This window comes from Colias philodice, chromosome 19 (genome assembly GCF_061535455.1).
Source record: "Colias philodice isolate Cphi_HAF_F1 chromosome 19, ilColPhil1 Martin Lab GWU primary, whole genome shotgun sequence".
Lineage (NCBI taxonomy): Eukaryota > Metazoa > Arthropoda > Insecta > Lepidoptera > Pieridae > Colias > Colias philodice.
This window is the reverse complement of record NC_143104.1, coordinates 4,795,874-4,817,184: the sequence shown is the minus strand read 5'-3', so window position 1 is coordinate 4,817,184 and position 21,311 is coordinate 4,795,874. Positions and strand designations below refer to the sequence as shown.

At 32.9% G+C, this 21,311-nt stretch overlaps 1 protein-coding gene across 6 annotated transcripts in view; it reads left to right on the top strand.

Moving 5' to 3' along the window:
• The window catches only part of ATP8B (ATPase phospholipid transporting 8B), a 58,346-nt gene that overhangs the window by 2,993 nt on the left and 34,042 nt on the right, over positions 1 to 21,311 (top strand). For 2 of the 6 annotated variants that reach the window (XM_089707683.1, XM_089707682.1), the window contains exon 1: positions 15,750 to 16,111. In XM_089707683.1, coding sequence (XP_089563809.1) covers positions 15,922 to 16,111 — 190 coding nt within the window. In that variant the 5' untranslated portion in view covers positions 15,750 to 15,921. Of the gene's footprint in view, positions 1 to 2,136; positions 2,207 to 6,007; positions 6,229 to 11,028; positions 11,315 to 15,749; positions 16,112 to 21,311 lie in introns of those variants that run through there. The other 4 variants (XM_089707684.1, XM_089707685.1, XM_089707686.1 and 1 more) reach the window with 4 other exon arrangements.

The following is a 21,311-nucleotide window of genomic DNA, read 5'->3' as shown; positions in this document are numbered from 1 at the left end:
AAATATACATAAGTAAATAAGTGTACATACATACCTATCTGAATCAGTTCTATATAATTTATCACTTTTTAGTTTTTACATGAATTTAATTGCCCTACTTTAAGTAATGAACATGAAATTCCAACCCCGAAATCCTGAAACCTTACACGCAATGTTTTCGGATTATACTTAACTAGCGACCCGCCCCGGCTTCGCACGGGTGCAATGCTGATACTAAATACACTACAGAAAAATTGTGAACGTTGTATAGGTATAAAAATATAGCGGCCCGCTCCGGCCTCCGGCATCGCACGGGTATAAAATACATAGCCGGGCGGCCGCAAACGCTACGTCCTGCAATTTTTAAATCTGTAATATCTTCGAAAATATTCACTTAAATCATACGGTGTAAAGGGCCATATAGATCTATATTAAATGAACAATGTATCCATGGTATTTAATTGGTTAAGGATTAATGCTGTATTGGTTAAAATCGCTTCGAAAATCAGCCATTATTTGTCGTAAAAAGTAAATGACAAAAAAAAGTTATTGTGGGTTATCCATAAGAGATAGACATATACCATCGCGGACTTTTCTGTAGACCTTTTCAATATGTATAATACTTAGTACATTATTTTGATAAAACTCGTAGGGTTCAGCCTGCGTTTGCAATGTAAGCGGAATAAATGTAATTTTTTACGACATCACATTAGAAACCTCAAAAATAACAGTACTTCTCCACTACTTAATGGATCTTATTATACATATAAACCTTCCTCTTGAATCACTCTATCTATTAAAAAAAACCGCATCAAAATCCGTTGCGTAGTTTCAAAGATTTAAGCGTACAAAGGGACATAGGGACATAGGGACATAGGGACAGGGAAAGCGACTTTGTTTTATACTATGTAGTGATATTACTAATTGTAACAAACGGTCTGAATAATCTTTTCGTCAACCAAATTCCTATGTTTATACGTATTTAAATTTCAGTTTTATCCAATGTAAATATGATATACACAGTGCATATATATACGATAGTCTCCATGGTGATCAAGTTTGACTAACGAAACTACCACTAACCTCGAAATCCCGTCGATTAATGACGTTTGTTTTGTAATTAGCATTAATTTACCTTGCCAATGTTAATCGCTAACTATCCAAGAACTTTATGATTTGAGAGCATAACTTAAAAGGTGAATTACGAATCCCAGTCTGGGTTATTTGTCTCATGCATTTAAACAATGAGAATGTGTGTTTGATCATTAAAAAAAAAAAAAAACAACACAGTGTTGCCACAGTGATAGTTGCGCAGTCGAAGATTGATTATTATTGTTGGTATTACGTATCCCAAGGAATAATTTCAATCTGTGTATGAACTTAGCTGAAAGATAAGCAAGTTACTGTGTGTATTACCTACTCTATATATAAGTTTTTGCTACTAGTTTTAAAGAAACATGCTCAATAGGTGCCATATAAAAACATCAAAATATCCAAACGCCTATATTACACATAAATGTGAAAGTAAACAAATGCCAAGGTGAAAACAATGGCCATTGGCAGAAATGTGAGCGCCGTGCAAATAAAAGTAAAGCAAGGCAAGGTACGACGTTATTAAGGTTTTTCAGTTATCATAGGGTAGGTAGGGCAGTGTTGCTTTCGCCGAAATGTCAGGAGTGGCATGTGACGTCACCTCACGGGAAATGTCGCGACATTTCATGGTTCTGCCGCACCCTACTTCCCCTAATCTTTCATGACAGGGTTCTAATCTTCTGCTCACATTATTTGTTTAGAATAATCTAATGATAACCTTTATGATTATTTAATGTTTCTACTCACGGTTATAAATCCTTATTAAAGCTGATCAAGATAATTCCAACTTTTGAGATAAAAAGGTAACTATGTTGCAAGTTGTTGCAAAAGTTTCAAAATGTAGATATTTCTTAACATTTACTAATGTTAAATTACGTGACCGGTTTTTATTAGTAATTCTTAATGACTAGTATACTTTTGTCAAAAAATTCAAAATAAATATATACTTACATAGGTATGCGCTACACAGTCTTTCTGTTAATTCATCATTATTTGTATTTTAAATTTCTTCATCTAATTGTAGTTACGTATTTATTATTAATTGATTTTTAATATTGTTACCAGGTAGTTATAATGGCAAAACCGATTTACTCCCTACATCCTAATCTTCAACATTTCTAGAGGCTTCAGCTCCGTGAGTATTAAAATTTTTATTTTAATTGTCTGTTTTTCTTAGATATTCTAGTCAAATGGTTGAATCTATTTTCAAAATAAATATAAATAAACTATAATAAAATAATGTTCTCAGTTAAAATTTATATGTTAAAATTTTTATGATTATAAAGTAGTATAATTTGAACGTGCTTCACAGATTTCGATTTGCGATTTCAATAATGGTTCTTCCAATAAAATGTATGAAAAATTCCAAATACATTTAAGATATACTACTTATTTACTTAACAGTAAAATTTTTAACACTCCCAACGGCCTGTAATCTAATTTATTCAGCTTTGCAAGAAAATGTACAATACCACACCTGTCGGCACTGGATGTGGGTAGTCAATCGTAAGGTATAACGCTATTATAAATTATGAAAGAAGTGAAATATCCATGCCTTTAAATGGATTGTGTGTTATCTCACATCTGACATTCACTGAAACTGTGACTGAAACTTATATTGAACAACTTGTCAGGTAGTAAATAGTAATTAAAGTTCTCGCGTCAGTTAATGATGTTTAAATGTAATCATTTTTTGTCGTAGTATGGCAGCTCTAGACGCTCGTAATAATTGATTCAGTTTGGCCTATGTAACATTACAGTAAATATTTTCGTGTATTTATGATAGAGAGAGATCTAGATTGAGATATAGAGATTGTAATGCATACAGAATATCATATGACATTAGGTATAATGTACGGTATTGAGATGCCGATATTCTGTAAGGAGTTAGGTAGTATTGGAAACGCCTTCAATGTTATTTGACCTAATTTATTTTAAAAATACCTACGTGATTAGTTTAAAAGTATATTCTACTCAATAATACAAATTTAAACATTTAATCTTATCAAACATAGAGATAGATATAGTACATCTATCGTCAGTGTCAAGTAGAGATTTTTTTAAGCTAGTCTCTTTTTCTAATTGGCTCGGCGAATGCGAGATAACTGGCGGCAAGCCAACTTCCTCCGTAATTAGTTAAGTAAAGGAATTAGATATTGGCATTATGACAGCACTATTATCATCATTATCAGCAATGATAAAACAAATACCGGCATCGCACCACTATGTAATATATGAATCACGACGTAACATTAATAATAACACTTGAACAAACAAACTAGGTACGTACATGTGGATATGAGCATGCCATATACATGATCGTTATGATCAACCATAACTTAGTGTACCTATATTTATAAACATATTATTTAAATTTATTATCCTGATAATCATATGTATCTCTATCTATGTAGCAACTCTGTAAATGTTAGTAGATAAATAATAGTAGACATAGACGTGTCATAAACATAATATTAAAAATATAATGTAAGTATTAAGTTTGTATAAAAATGGGGTGGTTAAGTCCACGTAGATAGCCTTCTTTAACGTGCTTAAAGGCTGTTTCGTTATTATTTGACATACTTAAAACGTGATTTACACATTATTAATTTTTATTTATAATCTTAAACTCGATACAGGCACATTAAAATGAACGGTGCGGCCCCAATGTTGTAATTTTATTTCATTTATATATTAAACTGTTATTTTAAGAAGAAACAAAAAATACCATGCAGCAGATAAGCTAAACTGATTATGTACATGAATTTATCTTTACCGATAACACAACGGATATAATCGCACGAAGAATTAATAAATCTTTTGTACAAGCAAATGTATTTGATGACAACTCAATCGGAAATCCAATAATTATAATGGATGGCTCGGCGAAATCCTTTTACCGTAAAGCCAATCGGTTAGAAAGAGCCGGGTTATAGCCAGACTATATCAGTAGGATGACCGCATAGACGCATGGCCGCACCTAAGTCAATCACGACCTCGGGTTAAACGTCTAATATTCCTGAAAGTAGAGCATGGAATTGTAAACAGGTCATCGTCACCTTTTGTTATAGCTCTATCGTCTTTTGTTTTTTGCATTTGACAAATGATGCGGCACTTTCTGACACATTGACTTTTGCCAATAAAAGACTTTGTTATCCAAGCGGATGTCAAAGCTTTTGCGCTGACATCATCGTGTCAATGTTCTTTGTCGTCGAGGGTGTTTATTGGCGAGTTTTCTTAAGATATACTCAAAATCTCTCACTTGATCGTTTTTCAATAAAATTCTTCTGGTATCTTCATATTTAAATTTTAAATGGTAAGTATGATTGGCTAGTTTATATTATTTTGAGTGAAGAAAAAAAAAACACAGCAACAACTAACAATAATGAGGCAAATCAGGCAGAGATTCTGGGGATTTAGAGAACCTTATGTTGGCGCTTAAAAATATTATCTACTGTCATAGATGTTTGTTTGTAATAAAATTTAATCTCTACATCAAACGATAGAAAAATCAGATAAATATTTTGCATTGTTGTCCATCACTTGCTATTGAAAATAAAAAGATTAAAGCGTTTATTCTTTAAATATTAGTTGCATAGTATTAATATTTGTTGATTATTCAATCATACAATGTTGTTTATAGTCTACGAATATATGGAATTTTTCTGTAAAGATTAGATTTCTTTTGTCCCAAAAAGAACAATCTAATCTTTACAGTCAATTAAAGTGTTACGAATTATTGAATTTGACTTGTTTCTAATTTTCGGTATGTAGTATGTACCACTACATCGAGCGTGTTAAAGTATGCGCAAGAGACAAGAAGTACACTCATTTGAGGTGGTCCACCGGTACACGTGCACTCAGTTCGCACTCAACGCTCTTACGTACGCAAATTCGATTTCCATTTACGGCTGACGCCGCTTATGGATTGAATTATGCAACTATTTATATCCGTAGAGGTGCGTAAACTATGATTTGTCACTATTGTATTGTGAGAAAGAAATTAATGAGTAGGTACGTTTAATTTTCTTTATGTTATGAGTAGAAACAAATGACTCAAGGTGGAACCTGCGGAATAGGGTTTTCGAGTTTTCATTTGAAATGTTGATTTGAACTGCTTTTATTAGTCATATCTACACGGCTTATTAATATACTATACGATAAGAAACGTTATAAATTGATTTAAGTAAGCATAAAATATAATTTTCACACGTAGAAGTATCAAGATAATAATTGTTAAATATAATCTACATGATAAGTACCTAGATAGATTTATAATGGCAAGAAGTAATAAAAAATAATTGGTATCTATTAATTATCTACGTATTTTACGTGGTAAGGCCCAATTAGGTAGGTACGATATTAGTATGCATAATTTTTCTATGAACTATAATTAATACATAATTAGGTAGAGTCAATAAACTTAAATAGGCTCAATCATCAATGAATCCGTACCAATCCTTCGTGTTTTTAAATTACGGAATAAAATGACCGCAACTTGTGAAAACTAAAGAAAAAAAATAAATTTAAACTCACAGTCACAGATTATAATGAAATTTCATTTAGTCATATTGTGTCAAACATTTTACAGAAAGAAAATGGTAAAAATACCATGAACCATGACCTAATTTGCTTTACCACGCTGTACACACTGGACTTAATAGTTATTCAGTTAGGTATGGCGACCCTTTAAATGAGGCCTTATACGGATTTACTACAAAAAATCGTTTCATTTATACTTACTACCAGAAAACGATTGTTTGAAGCGGGGGTCGCTGTTATTTCAATAACACCAAATTGTTTGGGTGATGGCAACAAAGCTTGGCCTGTTATAAGAAATTTGGAATGAAAAGGGTATATGTTCGGTCGCTATAATACAACACCCACTCACCTTGCCGATAGCTGTTACGTACTACGCTAAAATATACTACATTATCAAAACAGTGCGTCAAACTGAACGCTGGCAGCCGCACGTTCCCCGCTGGCTCGTGATTTTCCTGTTTTACGATAAATACGAACATATCACGAAAGCTTTATTACAGTATATGTTATAGTGACTTATAGTGCCTTATTATTATTAAAAATATATTTTTATATGACTGTATAAGTGGTTTATAATTGGATTCTACTAACGATTAGGCTCTTTGGTCTCAAAATGTAAGTAATATATTACGGAGGAAACGAATTAATAATAATAAATCGAATTCAAATTAGGTTGAAATTTATATTGTAATAATGCAATAAAATGTATTCATAAAATTATAGAATTAAATATGTACCTGATGTATTGGCAAGGTTTATAGTTAAGTTTTCTATATCTTACCGCAGTTGAACCTTTATAAATTAATTAGTAAGTTAAATACCTAAGTAGGTATGCGATATATTTATGCGATTATTAAATGTATTTTTTTTAGTATTTTAAGCTTTGGAAATAATGCTCTTGTTGTATGCTTTGTAAAAATATAAGAAGAAATGGTAACTATTCGAATTTATAAAAAAAAAACGAAGATATAAAAAGTTTCAATTATTTCTTTTTGTTGTTAAACAGTACAGTTTTGTAATAGAAAGGTCTGTTATTGTTGTAATCGTATAGTATGATTATAAATATTTTGCTATCTTAAAACACCGGTTAACCTTGACTAGTGACCTGGTACACTTAAACGCAGATTCTTATATTGTATTAACCTGTTCTTGTTGCAAATATATCATGCGAAATGAATATTTATTATGATTGCGTCTAGATATTTTTATTTTCGACCAAATAAATATATAACGCAATATTTTTGCTAGCCAGATGTCGTCATTAAATTACAACTCGTTGAGGAAGAACTGACCTATAAACTCATAGATCTCATTCTTTACCAACGTATTGAAATTCTTGATTATTACTGTTATTATAAAAGCGTCTGAAGAATTCTTACAAAAAAGAAATAATGTAAGGATAGCTGATTATTATCAGAATTACTGCCATTTATGTTTATTTATATTCAGATAGAGCAAGAGTTTTAAAATTAGAGTAAAGTGTATTTTAAATTTTTCATTGGGGTTTATTCTGGTAAAAACTAAAAATACTATTCTTCACTTTCATAAATCTTTACTTTAGAATCCTCAAATAATTAATTAATTAATAATCCAAAACAGCAACTAAATCGTTTATTAAGTATTATATATTATCGCTTTTTTCTATCGTCTTAAAATGTCATTAGTGTTTTTCACAAGCTAACAGCACCTGTATATTTGTATGCTTGTATGCAACCGAATATAGACTCGATTTTGAGTTTTGACCCATTTTAAACGGACTGCAGATTTAAATCAAATTTTGTACACTTATCACTGATCTTGGCTGTAAAATAAATTCATGAGTATATGAACCGCCCATGTATGGTTTCATTTTATTTATTTTTACATAATAAAACAGTAGCAGGCTTGTTTGTTCGCTATAGAATATAGATATTGAAGAAAGTAATGTTTTTATGAGAACAATAGATGCCAAAACCAAGTCAGTCTACGTTTAATGATGAAAAAGTGGCAAAACTTATAATCTATTTGAGTATATAAATAAATAACTGCTGCGCTTCGCGGTTTCACCCGCGTGGCTCCGCTCTTGTTGGTCTTAGCGCAATGATATATTATTATAGCCTTCCTCAATCCTCGATAAATGGGCTAACACCGAAATAATTTTTTTAATCGGACCAGTAGTTCCTGAGATTAGCGCGTTCAAACAAACAAACTCTTCAGCTTTATAATATTATATTCTTAGTATTATTAGTACATATAGATTAATCTAAATAATTAGGTCCATATTTAAAATATACTTATCGACGTTCACAAATATTATTTAATGGTACAGGAAAATAACTTGTAATTAATAAGCTAAATAACAATCCCCTGACTGATAACAGGAATTTTGGTATTCCTCAAAGTCTTCATTCCTCGCTAATGACCATTTGATCATTATTATATAAAATCGCCTGATGTTATAAAAATGTAAAAGATCAATATAATCTGCTACACAATAACAAATCTATGTTTATCATTAAATCAATTACTATGTAAATTGTATTATTGTATTGCGTCCATTATACATTGCTTGTAAGTATAATACATAGTAACAATAAATAAGGCGTGATGGAAATAGTAGGTAAATAAAATCGTTAATAAACAGAATCAATCGCGTATTGCATAAGAGGTAAGTACATCTAATAAGGTCAAATGGTTGCCAATCAACACTCATCATGAACAATATATTTTATTGCCATAGTTCAATAATTCTGATTTTCAAGGTAGGTGTTGTTAACGACAAGTATCAATTGTTGAAAACAAATGACATAACAATTATGTCACTCGTTAAAAAAGTGTCAGATAACACATTGGCGAATAAATTAGGCAGAAGAACCAAAGAAATAATATGTAGTTTAAAAAAACTAAAAAACACGCTTTTCATAGAAAACCGAACTAAAAAATAGAAAATTTTATCAAATTATTGTATTGTCATCGGTCCTCAATAAATCTACAAAGTTTGAACGAAATCTGGCCGTTTAAAGTGGGTCAAAATCGCGCCCAAAGAAGTCGGTTACAAACATACAGTCGCTAGTCGGTTACAAACATACAGGTGAAGCTAATATAAAGCGTGTAAAAACGTTCAATCCATTACACACACATACATCTACTTAAAAAAAACAACAACCATCGCTTCTTTAATATTTTTTGTTAAAACAAAGTCTGAAGTATTTTAGAATATAATATGATATTATTTCTTATGTCCTTTAGAATTGGTAGTACATTAATCAACGAATATCAATAACTTCAATTAGTCCAGTTATATGAAATTTTAATCAGAAACTATAATATTCCCAATATTCACAAACGACATGAAACTCTATGCATTCGGTAAATGTAGATTAAAGTGTGGTGTTTTGTATATTCAAGGATAGCTAGCTGTACCCGAAATTGTTCATATATCAATTAATTTTTCGTATGATACAATGATGATTAATAATGTAGGAATAATTCTGACGTACCAATACAGATTGCGGCTCAAGGCTGCTCCAAGTCATGATGTCACTCGGTCCGTGTTTATACATAGACTCCTTGTTTCATATCATCATTTTGGTATCTTAATTAGCAGGTACATAAATCATATGAACTTGACCTAGCCGTTTCAGTATCTATTCAATAATAGCACTTAATTAATTGATTGGTCGTTATATAAGAATACCTAAACGTCAGCGTTCACCCTTTCTTTATACTGTATCGAAACTTCAAGAACTTTCGGTACCTAATGCGAAAGTTAAGTTCCGCTCAACGTAACACTGAAAGCTTCATTTTAGCTTGTGTGCATCAGTAATATCAAAACGGAATTAGATTTTCGCTTTGCTTTGAAAGTGTTGAGAAACTAAATTTTAAATTTATTCGTCGTTTAACTTACTAAATTAGAAATGGGTAGGGTCACAGGAAACTGTTTTGCTTAATGTTTATTCATAAAAAATAGTATTACTTAATATTTATAATATGTATGTACCTATTATATTGTTAGTGTTAAGATATTATATAGATTAACAATGTATATAATATATTGTGCATTTGTGATGAGAAAATAAATAAATTTAATTATAAATAGGAAAAGTTAGTTAGATTATAAGTTTGTTTCAATGAAGACTTCTCCGGGGCTACTGTATCAATTTATCGGGTGGAGCTGGGACTTGTCAAATATATATTATACTAGCGGTCCGCCCGCGGCTTCGCCCGCGTTTTCGAAGAAAAACCCGTTCCCGTAGGATTTCCGGGATAAAACCTATCCTATGTCCTTTCTCGGGTATCAAAATATCTCTATACCAAATTTCATGCAAATTGGTTCAGTAGTTAAGGCGTGATTGAGTAACAGACAGACAGACAGACAGAGTTACTTTCGCATTTATAATATTAGTATGGATTATGCTATTAATGATCACATAATATAAGCGTTGGAGACAACGTTAATTATATTAAACAAAACGAATATAAAGCTGTCTCGTAGAGAATATCGCATTTGCATCATGTGTAATCTCAGCATTACGGATAAGTCCCTAAGCCATGGTGATAAGACGGATTTTGTTGTATTATTAATTTGATCTGGATCTAATCATGGCAAGAATCATATTTAACCTTACGTAAACAAAATATTTGACTAGTAAACTGCATCTTATCACAAGCAGAGTTGTTTTCTGTGGGAAATTTTTGAATACTTATACGTAGGTAGGTTTATTGTTTTTTATTTCATATTTCTTAACTTTTATAATACCTACATAGTTTTATTTATTATTCATTTGGAACGGTATGATTCACAGTTTACAGTTCATCGTTTGACTGGCTTAAATATTTAATCAACAGAACCTATTTTTTATGCAATAGAAAAAATATTATACCACGTTATATATTATACTCCATATTGATAATTTCAATTGTCAGAACAACGGCGACTAGCACGTGTTATCTAGCGGCGCATCTCAATTCCTCCAATCAAGTTTAATTGTCTCATTACGTGCACAGCTTGACAGACGAGAGTTAGTGGGTCGTCGCGGCTCGAAGAGATACATTATGTGCCCAATTTTATGGGCCCATTTAGTTTGCCCATCGTAAATCTCGTAGCTATTACAAAACTTAACTCTTATTGGTGATTGTGCTGTTTTAGCGTGAATGTATGAAAACTAATTGTTATTAATAAAATTATTTATTTCAAGGGCATTAAAAGTTGTGTTAAATATCCAAAGTTCAAAGAACATCCACCATATTTATAGCAAAAAGCTTGTTATCCAAGTTGAAAATAAATAACATTAGAACTTTCGATTTTCACAGGAAAAGTTTTAATCGCTTCATGACTTATTTGTTACTTATGAAGTTTTTGGTAACGTTATTAGTTATTTAAGAAAGCGAAGTACTTCGGTGCTATTATATAAAATATTGTTTCTCTTGTTCCAGGAAGGTGAAGTGCATATTCGGACCGCAGGATGCCGATCGCACCGCGCGGCCCTCCGCACACCTCGGTACCGCCTCCTCGCCAACGACTCCATAAGAGACCTATCTTAACCCTCAAGTGTCCTTAGTTATTGTAAAGTGTAAATTTTGTACGCCTCTTTTACACCGACCTAATAAATTTAAGTAGTTAAACACCGTGCTAGTGTTTAAGTGTCGCGCGCGAGTGTGTATATGTGTGTCGATGGTGCGGCCGACATGGGAAAATCCTCGGCGAGAACACATGGCCAAGGTGAGTCGATTGCCCAATACTTAAGGTTAGTGTGGCGTTCTCGGGGGACTCCGCCTTCGAAGGTCGCTTAAATTTCGCCAATGACATTCCCTACTTACGTTATACTATTAGCGTAACGACTAATAAATATTTCAATGGCAGGAAAAAATATAAACGATTTCTGATTCTCGGGAAGGTTAACGAGCGTACCTATGCGTCACTTGATGGAAAGCGACACACGCCGTCCATTAGCAACTACAATCGTATCGGTATTTTACCTGTAGTAATTGAGATTTACAATTAAACATTCATTTGGAAATGGGAGTAGTACGAATAGTTTTATTTTATAGGTACATAAATGAATATCCCATTTATCGAAGAAGGCTATAGGCTATATATCATTACACTAAGACCAACAGGAGCGGAGACACGCGGGTAAAACCGCGGGGCGCAGCTAGTATATGATTTAATTTGCTCAATCTCTCTTTTTTAAGATATGAAATGCACAAAAACACTAATTTACTACTATTGGCACTAACGTATTAAACAGATTTTCTAAATAACAATTAAGTATGTCATAGTTAGTCCCTATAATTATAGATTGAAATAATGCTTGTCAATAAGTATTAACTGCATAACGATGTAGATATCATTTATTTATTTATTTGACACTTCATTACACACATTATTTTATAAAATATAAAAGTAAATAATAAATCACAAAGTTACAGCTTTAATATGTGTAACGGGGCGGCCTTATCACTTCAGAGTGATCTCTACCAGGCGACCCCTCAGGCAAAGGACAAGTGTTTGCTGTATAAAGGGAGGCATCAAAATCTTATTTTAAAAACTAAACAATATTTTATAAACATATTACTTAATAATTAATAATATATACCTACTAAATGATAAACATACACATATAAAATAATAGTTATTAATTACTTAAAGTATTAAGGTCACTCGGAGCCATATTCCAGATCTAAATAATATTTATGTATTAGACGTTTATAAAAGTTAAAGATTGTGCACGTCTTATATCCACAGGTAAAGAGTTCCACAATTTTACAGCGGTTGAAGCAAATGAATAACTTAGGAATTCAGTTTTTTGAGTAGCCACACGCAGTGTGAGTCTTTCTTTCGACCGTAGAGTATAAGTTTCATTCTGGAGGAATTCAAAGTTATTCTTAAGGTATGAAGGCGATTTAGGGTCAAAAAGTACTTGATACAAAAGACGGAGAAAATGTATATTACGACGAGATCGGATTGGCAGACACTTGAGTTTTTTTCTAAAATACGAAACATTATGTTATTATCTATCTGATATAATACTGATAAAAACGCTTAGAATTATCCAACCCGAAGAAAACGTGAAGACGTCTGAATTATTATTATACAGCAAGATAACTAGCTGTTTGTTCATCCAAATAAGGAATGAACGAAGCAGAGTGTAGTGTGTAGCTATTTAACGTGAATCTATATAATATATAAAACTCAAAGGTGACTGATATAGTGGTCTATCAACGCACAGCCCAAACCACTGGACGTATCGGGCTGAAATTTGGCATGCAGGTAGATGTTAGGACGTAGGCATCCGCTAAGAAAGGATTCCCCGAAATTCTTGCGGGAACGGGGAAAAACGGGGATGCACGTACAAAGTCGTGGGTAGAAGCTAGTTAATAATAAGTCAAGAAATAAACCTTTTTTTTATTTTAGGTAATTTATAACTATCTAAGTATTTATATTTCTTTTTTAAAAAGGAAAAAATTCCTTGATCCATAAATAACAAGGATACATTCGATCAAAAATGTCACTTGTATCGTCAAAGATTCGAAGCGAAAGAATAGTTAAATCTCATACAAGTGGGTAATAAGAAGTTATGTTGTCCATTCTATGTATTAAATATCATATAAGTGTTGTACTTTTAACAATAGAAACAGGCACAATTTGTAACCTTTTTCTTGCTATATGAATAACTAGCTTCCGCCCACGACTTTGTACGTGCATACCCGTTTTTCCCATCAGACTCGATATTGCGTATTGCAATATTATGTTAACGGAATTTGGGCAAGATTCAATATATAATGCACGAAGAAGCTCGAACTTGTACAGTCAGAGATGATGGGAGAAACAATTAAAATAAGTCTATTTAAGTCACTTCGCAATTCTGGTAAAAAAGTATGCCTCTCAGGCGTTTTTAAAGAACAATTTATTCAGAAACGTAGAGAACACCCACACTATCATTCTGGTAAAAAAGTGTATCTCTCAGGCGTTTTTAAAGAACAATTTATTCAGAGACGGAGAGAACACCCACACTATCATATTAGTACTTGCTAATTGATGAATTGCTTTGTCTATCAAAAACCAGATGGCACGCAGCAAGAGCTATATAACGTAAAACTGGACAAAGGCGGTTTTCAGTGCTCATCTGCTCATTTACGAATTTCGGAGCTGTCAGTCGTGAAAGTAAAATTAAGGGCTGATTTTTCAATCCTTGGATAAAACTTATTCGTCGAATAATGTATAAAACTACCATTTTAAAAACGTATTCTATTTGTCCGTATTTGACAGTTTACGTGACATTTTAATATTATCGTGTAAGTAATACTTTATTGGACAGATAAGTTTTAACCAAGCATTGAAAAATCGGCCCTAAATTAACTTCGTTTAGACGCCTGATATGAATGATATTGTAAAACAATTGTAAAAGTAAACTATGATCTATTCGTTACACTTTATTGTAGTACAATCATGAAAAAACAAGAAACAGTAAAAATAAAATTGGCGGCCTTATCACTAAGTAGTGATCTCTGCCAGGCAACCACGGGGAGAATGGTAAAAAAGCGAAATATTTAGTAATAGAATTTTTTTTACGCAAGCTTTCGTGGTTCAAACGAAAAAATATTTTAGCACTGATTTTCATACTCTAATAACAATTTCATTAAACTAAAAATTAATTAATTGCAAGTAGTTAATTAGCAATTACATTATGAATGAATTTTCCATTATTTACCTACAAAGGAAAATTATAGGATATATTTGGAATTTTAGAATATGTATGTACTTAGTAAATTTTCGTAGCACGTAACTAATTGTTGGAGAAATGTAAAGCGCGAGCGTAATAAAATTAAGGTAAATAACTATGCGCCAATTTTCTTTCCTTTCGTGGATACGGCAAGCTTTGGCACTTACAACTTTTGTTTGTAATACACTTTACAACCTTTGTTTTGTTTTCGTTTAATTTAATATTTATTTATTTTTTTGGAATACTTAAATCATGAAGTTTCTGTTACTAATTACCTAGTTATAAAGGATAATCGTTTATCATTAATTCACTTAAAAGCTCTAAATGGAGTAAGTCACTGCTGCCGCATTGGTGTAGGTCGGAAAAGCTTTTTATCAACGTGAGCTTTTGCAAAATAACTTTATTCACGTAATTATTCGTATAGAGAGACTACACTTGCTTAATAAGGAATAGGTATGCTCAAGAATTTTAATTTTCGAATTGCAATTTGCAATTAGGTACACGGAATATCGATTTAAGAGCGTGTACGCGGTCCGTGCGCTGTTTGGCTCAAATATGTGATTTTTCAAACCAGATTGTCCGTCAACCACTTATCTTACAAACATATGAATTACTAATAATTTTAGGAAATTTTATTGTCTATGTTGTTAGTTAAGAGTTTTTTTCAATTAATACAGTATTTGTGAATACCATCAAGATAACTGAGCCGATGATCACTTGATTTCACTTTTAGTGTCAATTTCGAAGCTAAAAATATCTGAAATTGCTGACAGATCTAACAAACAATTTTTTTTAACTAACTGCAAAAATCCTTATTAAAATAGTTAGTTAAAAGATTTTTTTATTTTGGACTCTTAACTTACGAAATTAAAATCTAGAACAATGTGAATTTTTTTAGAAATTATAGTCGACAAAATGATTATTTTCACCAAGATATTTGACTTAATTGAATATAATTTATACATATTGCAATAAAAGAATGTCTTACTTATAAGATAAAATTTAAAAAATCAACTAAGGTATCTCTATTATTTTTCTACAATTTTTTTAAAAGTACGATAGATCGCGGAGATTTTGACTTGCGTTAAATTGAATAAGCGCTATTAAGCACCAATAAAGCCAATAAAGATCCTTGCGCTAGGGGCGGTAAAATAAAATATTTGGAAATCATTGTAACTAAGCTGCAATAAATAATAAATATGTAAAATTACTGTTCAAAGCTTAATTTTAATAAAATTATTCAAACAACACTGTCCTCCTTTAAAGTTATTGTATTTGTATACCTACATTGTTATCTCCGTGTAAGATAAATAAATAAGTAAGTTTCAACGTCACTTGATCTTTTCATGATTTGGAATAATGAAACGAAACGCGGAAGGCAACACCGCCGGGTAACGGAGTAGATGCGCGCGCTGGTGTGGGGGCGCTAGTGTGTTACGTCTACGAGTATCGGCCCCGCGGCGGGCCGCAGCGCGCGTGTGAGGCGCGCCGCGATTTTCTGAGCTCGGTAGCATCAGAGTGCACGTTGTGACTGTAAAGCTAGTGAAACAGCGGCGTGGCCACTCGTGGTGGTGCGCGACATGGCGCGGCGGTAGCGGCGCGGATGTGTGCGCGCTCGGAGGCCGTCGAGCTGGAGGTGCTGGGCGCGGAGGGTGGCGAAGCTCGCTTGCCGCCGCGCCCCTTGCGCCTCTCCCTCCTCGAGCTGCTGGGCAAGCTGGTCCGACGAGACCAGCCCTCTGCGCCGCGCCGTCGCACCAGGCATAACCATAGATTTCGCACATTTGTCTCTTGCGGTGTGTATCATTTTAAATCAATCTTAGTACCGACATTTAGAAATACGAATGTTTTTCGATCGTATTTCGTGTATACACTGATGTATTGCGATGAGCATTAATGGTGCCCTGCGTCATTGTGTGCGATCGCTACTTGGATGAAAATACCGCCAAGTATGGCATTGAGTCATTGTGTAACCTGGTATTCACGACGCGCATCGTGATTGTTTTGTGTTATAGTAATGGCCGTACCGAAAAAGATGATTCAAGCAGGATTGTTGTATTTCTCTGAAAGAATATTACACAATGGCCAAGGTCGGAGGCGACGCGCCCCCGCACGGTCAACGGCCGGGGCGACGGCGCCTTAGAGCTTCGTTTATGACCCCACTTACGTACTATTGATTTTATCTGTCAATATTTTGCTAATTCTAATTAAGTTTTGATTCGCTAAGAACTATTTGTCGAAGATCTCCTGATGCTCTGCTTTTTTACGTTGACAAAATTAATTTTAAATTCAATAACATTGTCGATCACGTTAGAAACAAATTGATCAACTTCCTGTAACAAATTTTCAATTTCCCTACGAATTTGTGATAAAATTAAAACTGTCACATTTAAATAAATACAATTCAAAATGTTTGAACTGAACAAACTACAAATACTAAGTGAACTTCTAACCTTTCACCCACGTAGTTACTCAATTTATGAGCACCTATTTATAAATAACTAGGTTTAGCTTGGCTCTGTATGAAATCAGATTTACGTACTAGGCACACAATTTCTATTAAAATGGTTTCAGCATTGTAACCTACTTTATAAGAATTATTGGAATTTACAACAATTTAGTATTCATCGTCCATGGAAATATTATATAAGAAAAATAAAGTAACAATAAGTTACAAAATGGATTTGTGTTTGTGTGTAAGTTTACTAAACACAGTATGATTAATTAAAAATAGTTGTTCATTAACCTGCTTCTAAATTAATAACGAATTACAGATAACTAGCCCACTTCAATAGAATTATTTGTTTAACCGGTGCAACACACATTATTATTAAATAATAAATTAAATAAAATAAATTTTATGATTTAAATACAGAAAACACTATCATTAATCATATTTATACTGTAAAGTTTCTACCAAACCCGTCCAGTATTTTTTTTCGTGAGAGTGTAACATACCAACATTCATCCGTCCTCACAAACATTCCCATTAGAAAAATAAGTACGATAAAACTAAAATTAAATATTGAATTTACAATAAAAAAAATATACTTACAGAATACAGCCTACGTCAAGTATACAACTCATACTATACTCATACTGTACATTGTACAAGTTAAAAATATGCAATAATCAATGTTCAATTCCATTGTTTCCTTCATTTGTGTAGAATAGTAGTAGAAGTAAAATGTATAGGGCGAAGTATTGAATTTCATGTGGATCGTAATAATTTTAGAAGCAATACATTTTTAAAATTTAACATGGAAACACTTTTCATCTTTTTATTCATTTTTTTTGGAATACAAATATTCATCTAAAGCCCATAAAGAAATAAACAACTTGGTCACCGACCTATGTGAACGATCCTAACGAGATTTAATCAAATCAATTTGCTCGAAAGTTAGCGACGACGTAATGTTATACATAATGGAGGTATAATCTGTTTTTTCTCAAGGACATCTTTTTTCAGCAATGACATAGTTTCATCAGTGACCCTGTTGCGAGTTGCGACTACATTAAATGAATGTTTAAACTTCACATCCTATGACAAAGTAAACAGATTGTTGTGTACGAAACTGGACACGTTAATGCGACATTTAAATTTTTATTTTATATAATACGTTATGCGAAATATATATTCCGTTCGAAATTTTTATATTTACTTACTAAGTGTAACTCTTATATGAAAATCCTTTACTCGTGAGTCGTGCCTATTTAATTGAAAATTGTTCCAAATAAACTCACACAATTAACGTGTTTTACTTTTGTTTTCATTATCGTATCGTAAAAGCCGTATCAATGAAAGTAAAACGTAAATTCGTTTGGCCTTAAGTCGCATTTATGGACGCCATTATGTGAGTAAACGAGGGTATACAATATACATAGGGAGTGAGACGCCCCTGAAAGTGCTATTAACTGTAAATAAAAGGAGAGATCGATCGGCGACATCCAGGCGCCTTTTCTCTAGTCTATCTTTCAATATTAGACCGGACTCTCAGTGGAGTTTCGTTTGCAAAAATAGCGGACCTAAATCTGACTTCTGATATATATTGTATAGATCCCAGACATCCTATAGACAGATGTTGCCAACCAGTTTTGTGGTCCCCCTCTCCCCACCCCGGTAATTAAATATGGCATACAAAGATAAAAATAAAAATTTCCAAAACATGCCGTGTGGGGTATCAAATGAAAGAGCTCATTGAGTAGATCACGAATATATAGCATACTATAACATTTCTTACACTTTCTCTAAGATTTTTTAGCAAATTTACGAAAATGTTCCATTTTTGAGTTAACTTTAAACCACTATAGATTGAAAACTTATGAATATATTTTTTAAATTATTATTTTAAATAATTAACAATAGTCCATTGTTTACGATTCAATAGTTCTCTCTCTTCAACTTTATAATATTAGTATAGATAAATTTTGAAAAGTACTTCTCATATTATTTTAACAAGTATCAGTATATGCAAAACCAGTGAGTGTTTTTTTTCGTATGAACGTTTTTGTCATATTGTGAATCATTTCGGTTAAAAGTTAAAACCAACTTACGCTGGTTAACTAAATGAACTACCGAGACATACGCTTTATATTGAGGAAATTGGAAAATAAGCATAATATTTTGTCTTCCCACGTAACGCCCAAGTGAAATGGTTATATTATAAGTTCGTAATTTTTGCAAAAGTTTAACTACACTCTCCAGTATAAATAAATGTACTTAGTATATTATATGTTTGGGGAATTTGAAGATATCAGTAGCGATTACGTTTTGTGTAGGACTCATCTCATGAGTCATACGTTGATTTCGTAGGTATCAAATGTGGTCTCAGCTTCCTTCGCGAATTTTGCTGAAAGTAAATAAATATAAATGATTTGTTGTAAAGAGATTACAAATATTATTCACGCTTTATCAGCTATGATGACTGACAGTCCACAATAATTTATATTTGTGGTTATTAGGCATGAGGCGTCAGCTGAAAAAAATGTATAGGTTCGATTATTTAAATTTGAATTCACAAACAAACCAGAAAAACGGCACAATACATTTGCGAAATTATGATAACCGGTAATGCATAGTGAAGTGCTCTTTGTAGAAGATTTAAATTCTAATTATAGTATCTGATGTAGACTTCAAAAAGCTTTAAATATTATGACAAAACTGAATCATTGTAGGTACTCTTATAATATGACCATAGTTACAGTAAATGACAATGTAATTAGCTCTATCTAGAGTCTGATGATTCCAGGCCTTGGTAAATAAGGAAGCTGCTCTCTGCATGCGTATTTCTGTTTATTTGCTACCTTCTAAATTACGCATCGATTTTTGAAATAGATTTCATTGTCATTTAGACAATTTTAACGGCATTTGTTTTTTATCTACAGATAGAGAAAACAAATGCCGTGCCAAACAGTGAAATTAGGAGCCAAGTGTCCAAAAAAATATTCTTAAAACTATATTTACCACTTAAACAATAAATACACCTATTTGAATCCGGCACGGGCCTATGAAGTATGCAATGGATGTTATACAGGGTGTCCAGTGGCAGATTTCAATGTTTGAGGGCTTGTAAAAAAATAAGTATTATTTCTAAACAAAATATTTTTATTAAAGTCAAAAGAAGACGAGTGCGGATTTTATCTCCTGAAAATTACATTTTCCAATTGCCGCCCTTCTACCTACTCTCACACACTCCTCAATCTATTCCACATGTTGAGAAAAACTTGTTTGCAAAGGGAACTGGGAATTCTGTTTATTTCAGCCCGGATATTTTCCTTCAGTTGTCTTATGGTTATTGGATTTGATTGGTAAACCACAGTTTTTAGATAGCCCTACAAGAAAAAGTCACATGGACTTAGGTCTGGTTACCTGGGTGGCCACGGGATGGTGCCGTTTCGGGATATGTGCTTTTCAGGAAATAACTGCCGCACTGAATTCATTGACACATTAGCAGTATGAGCCGTAGCAAATCTTGAATAATCTGAATTTAGTATGGATGGAACTTAACCTTTTTTCGCATAATGACCTGAAAAACGATTTAGGAATTCCAAATATCGACGAACGTGTGCGAAGTGATAAACGAGGATTTTCAATTACAGAATTCATAACAAGTTTAATGTTTTCTATCGTGGATACTGATGGTGCTGGACCCGGCCTATGGTTATTAATGACTGAACCTGTAGCCCTAAACCTTGCTAGCCACGACTGTATCCAATTTATCGAAGGTGCATCTCTTGAACGATGAATTTGATAAGGGTTATTAAACCGACGGCGTGTTTTCGCCAGAGAAATCACCCGAAAAGTATGCCTCAATAGCATAAGCGCGATGCTCTCCGCTCCACTGCTCCATGGCGACTAAAAAATCCGCAACGCTCACGCGCTGAATGACACCCCCCGCGTCCCCCTCGCACGTCGCGTTTTAAAACTAGAAGCGTTCAAACATTGAAATCTGCTGCTGGACACCCTGTATAAACCGTTAAAACTGGATGTGGTAAAATAAAAACATGTGAACGTGTTTAATTCAAATGATCTCTGATGTCTGTATACAATGAACTGCCTGTACAAATAGCTTTACAGACTAGTACTAGATTGCCAAATTTTCAATTGATTACTCGCTCTGTGTATCATCTGGATAGAAATGCTCAAATGAAATCTTAAATGTTTACAAGTTATTAGCGAAAGTCGATGAACTTTGGTTGAAATATGGCCGCACGCGACTGTAAGTTTACATTAGCAACGTAAAATAACAAAAAAGAATCCAGCTTGTGCAATTTGTATAATATATATTAGGTATAGTAATTTGTAAAATAGTCTTTGGCAAATGGAATCTGGATGAACCTTTTCTAATATGTCTTTAAATTTTCAACTTCTTGGATGGAATGGCGCACCAATATACATAAATACAAAATGATCAATAGGTATTGTGCGTTACAGGCGTTGTACCTATGTTGTCCATGACTATCTAAAACTTCTGTTTATACTTTGCTAGTATATAG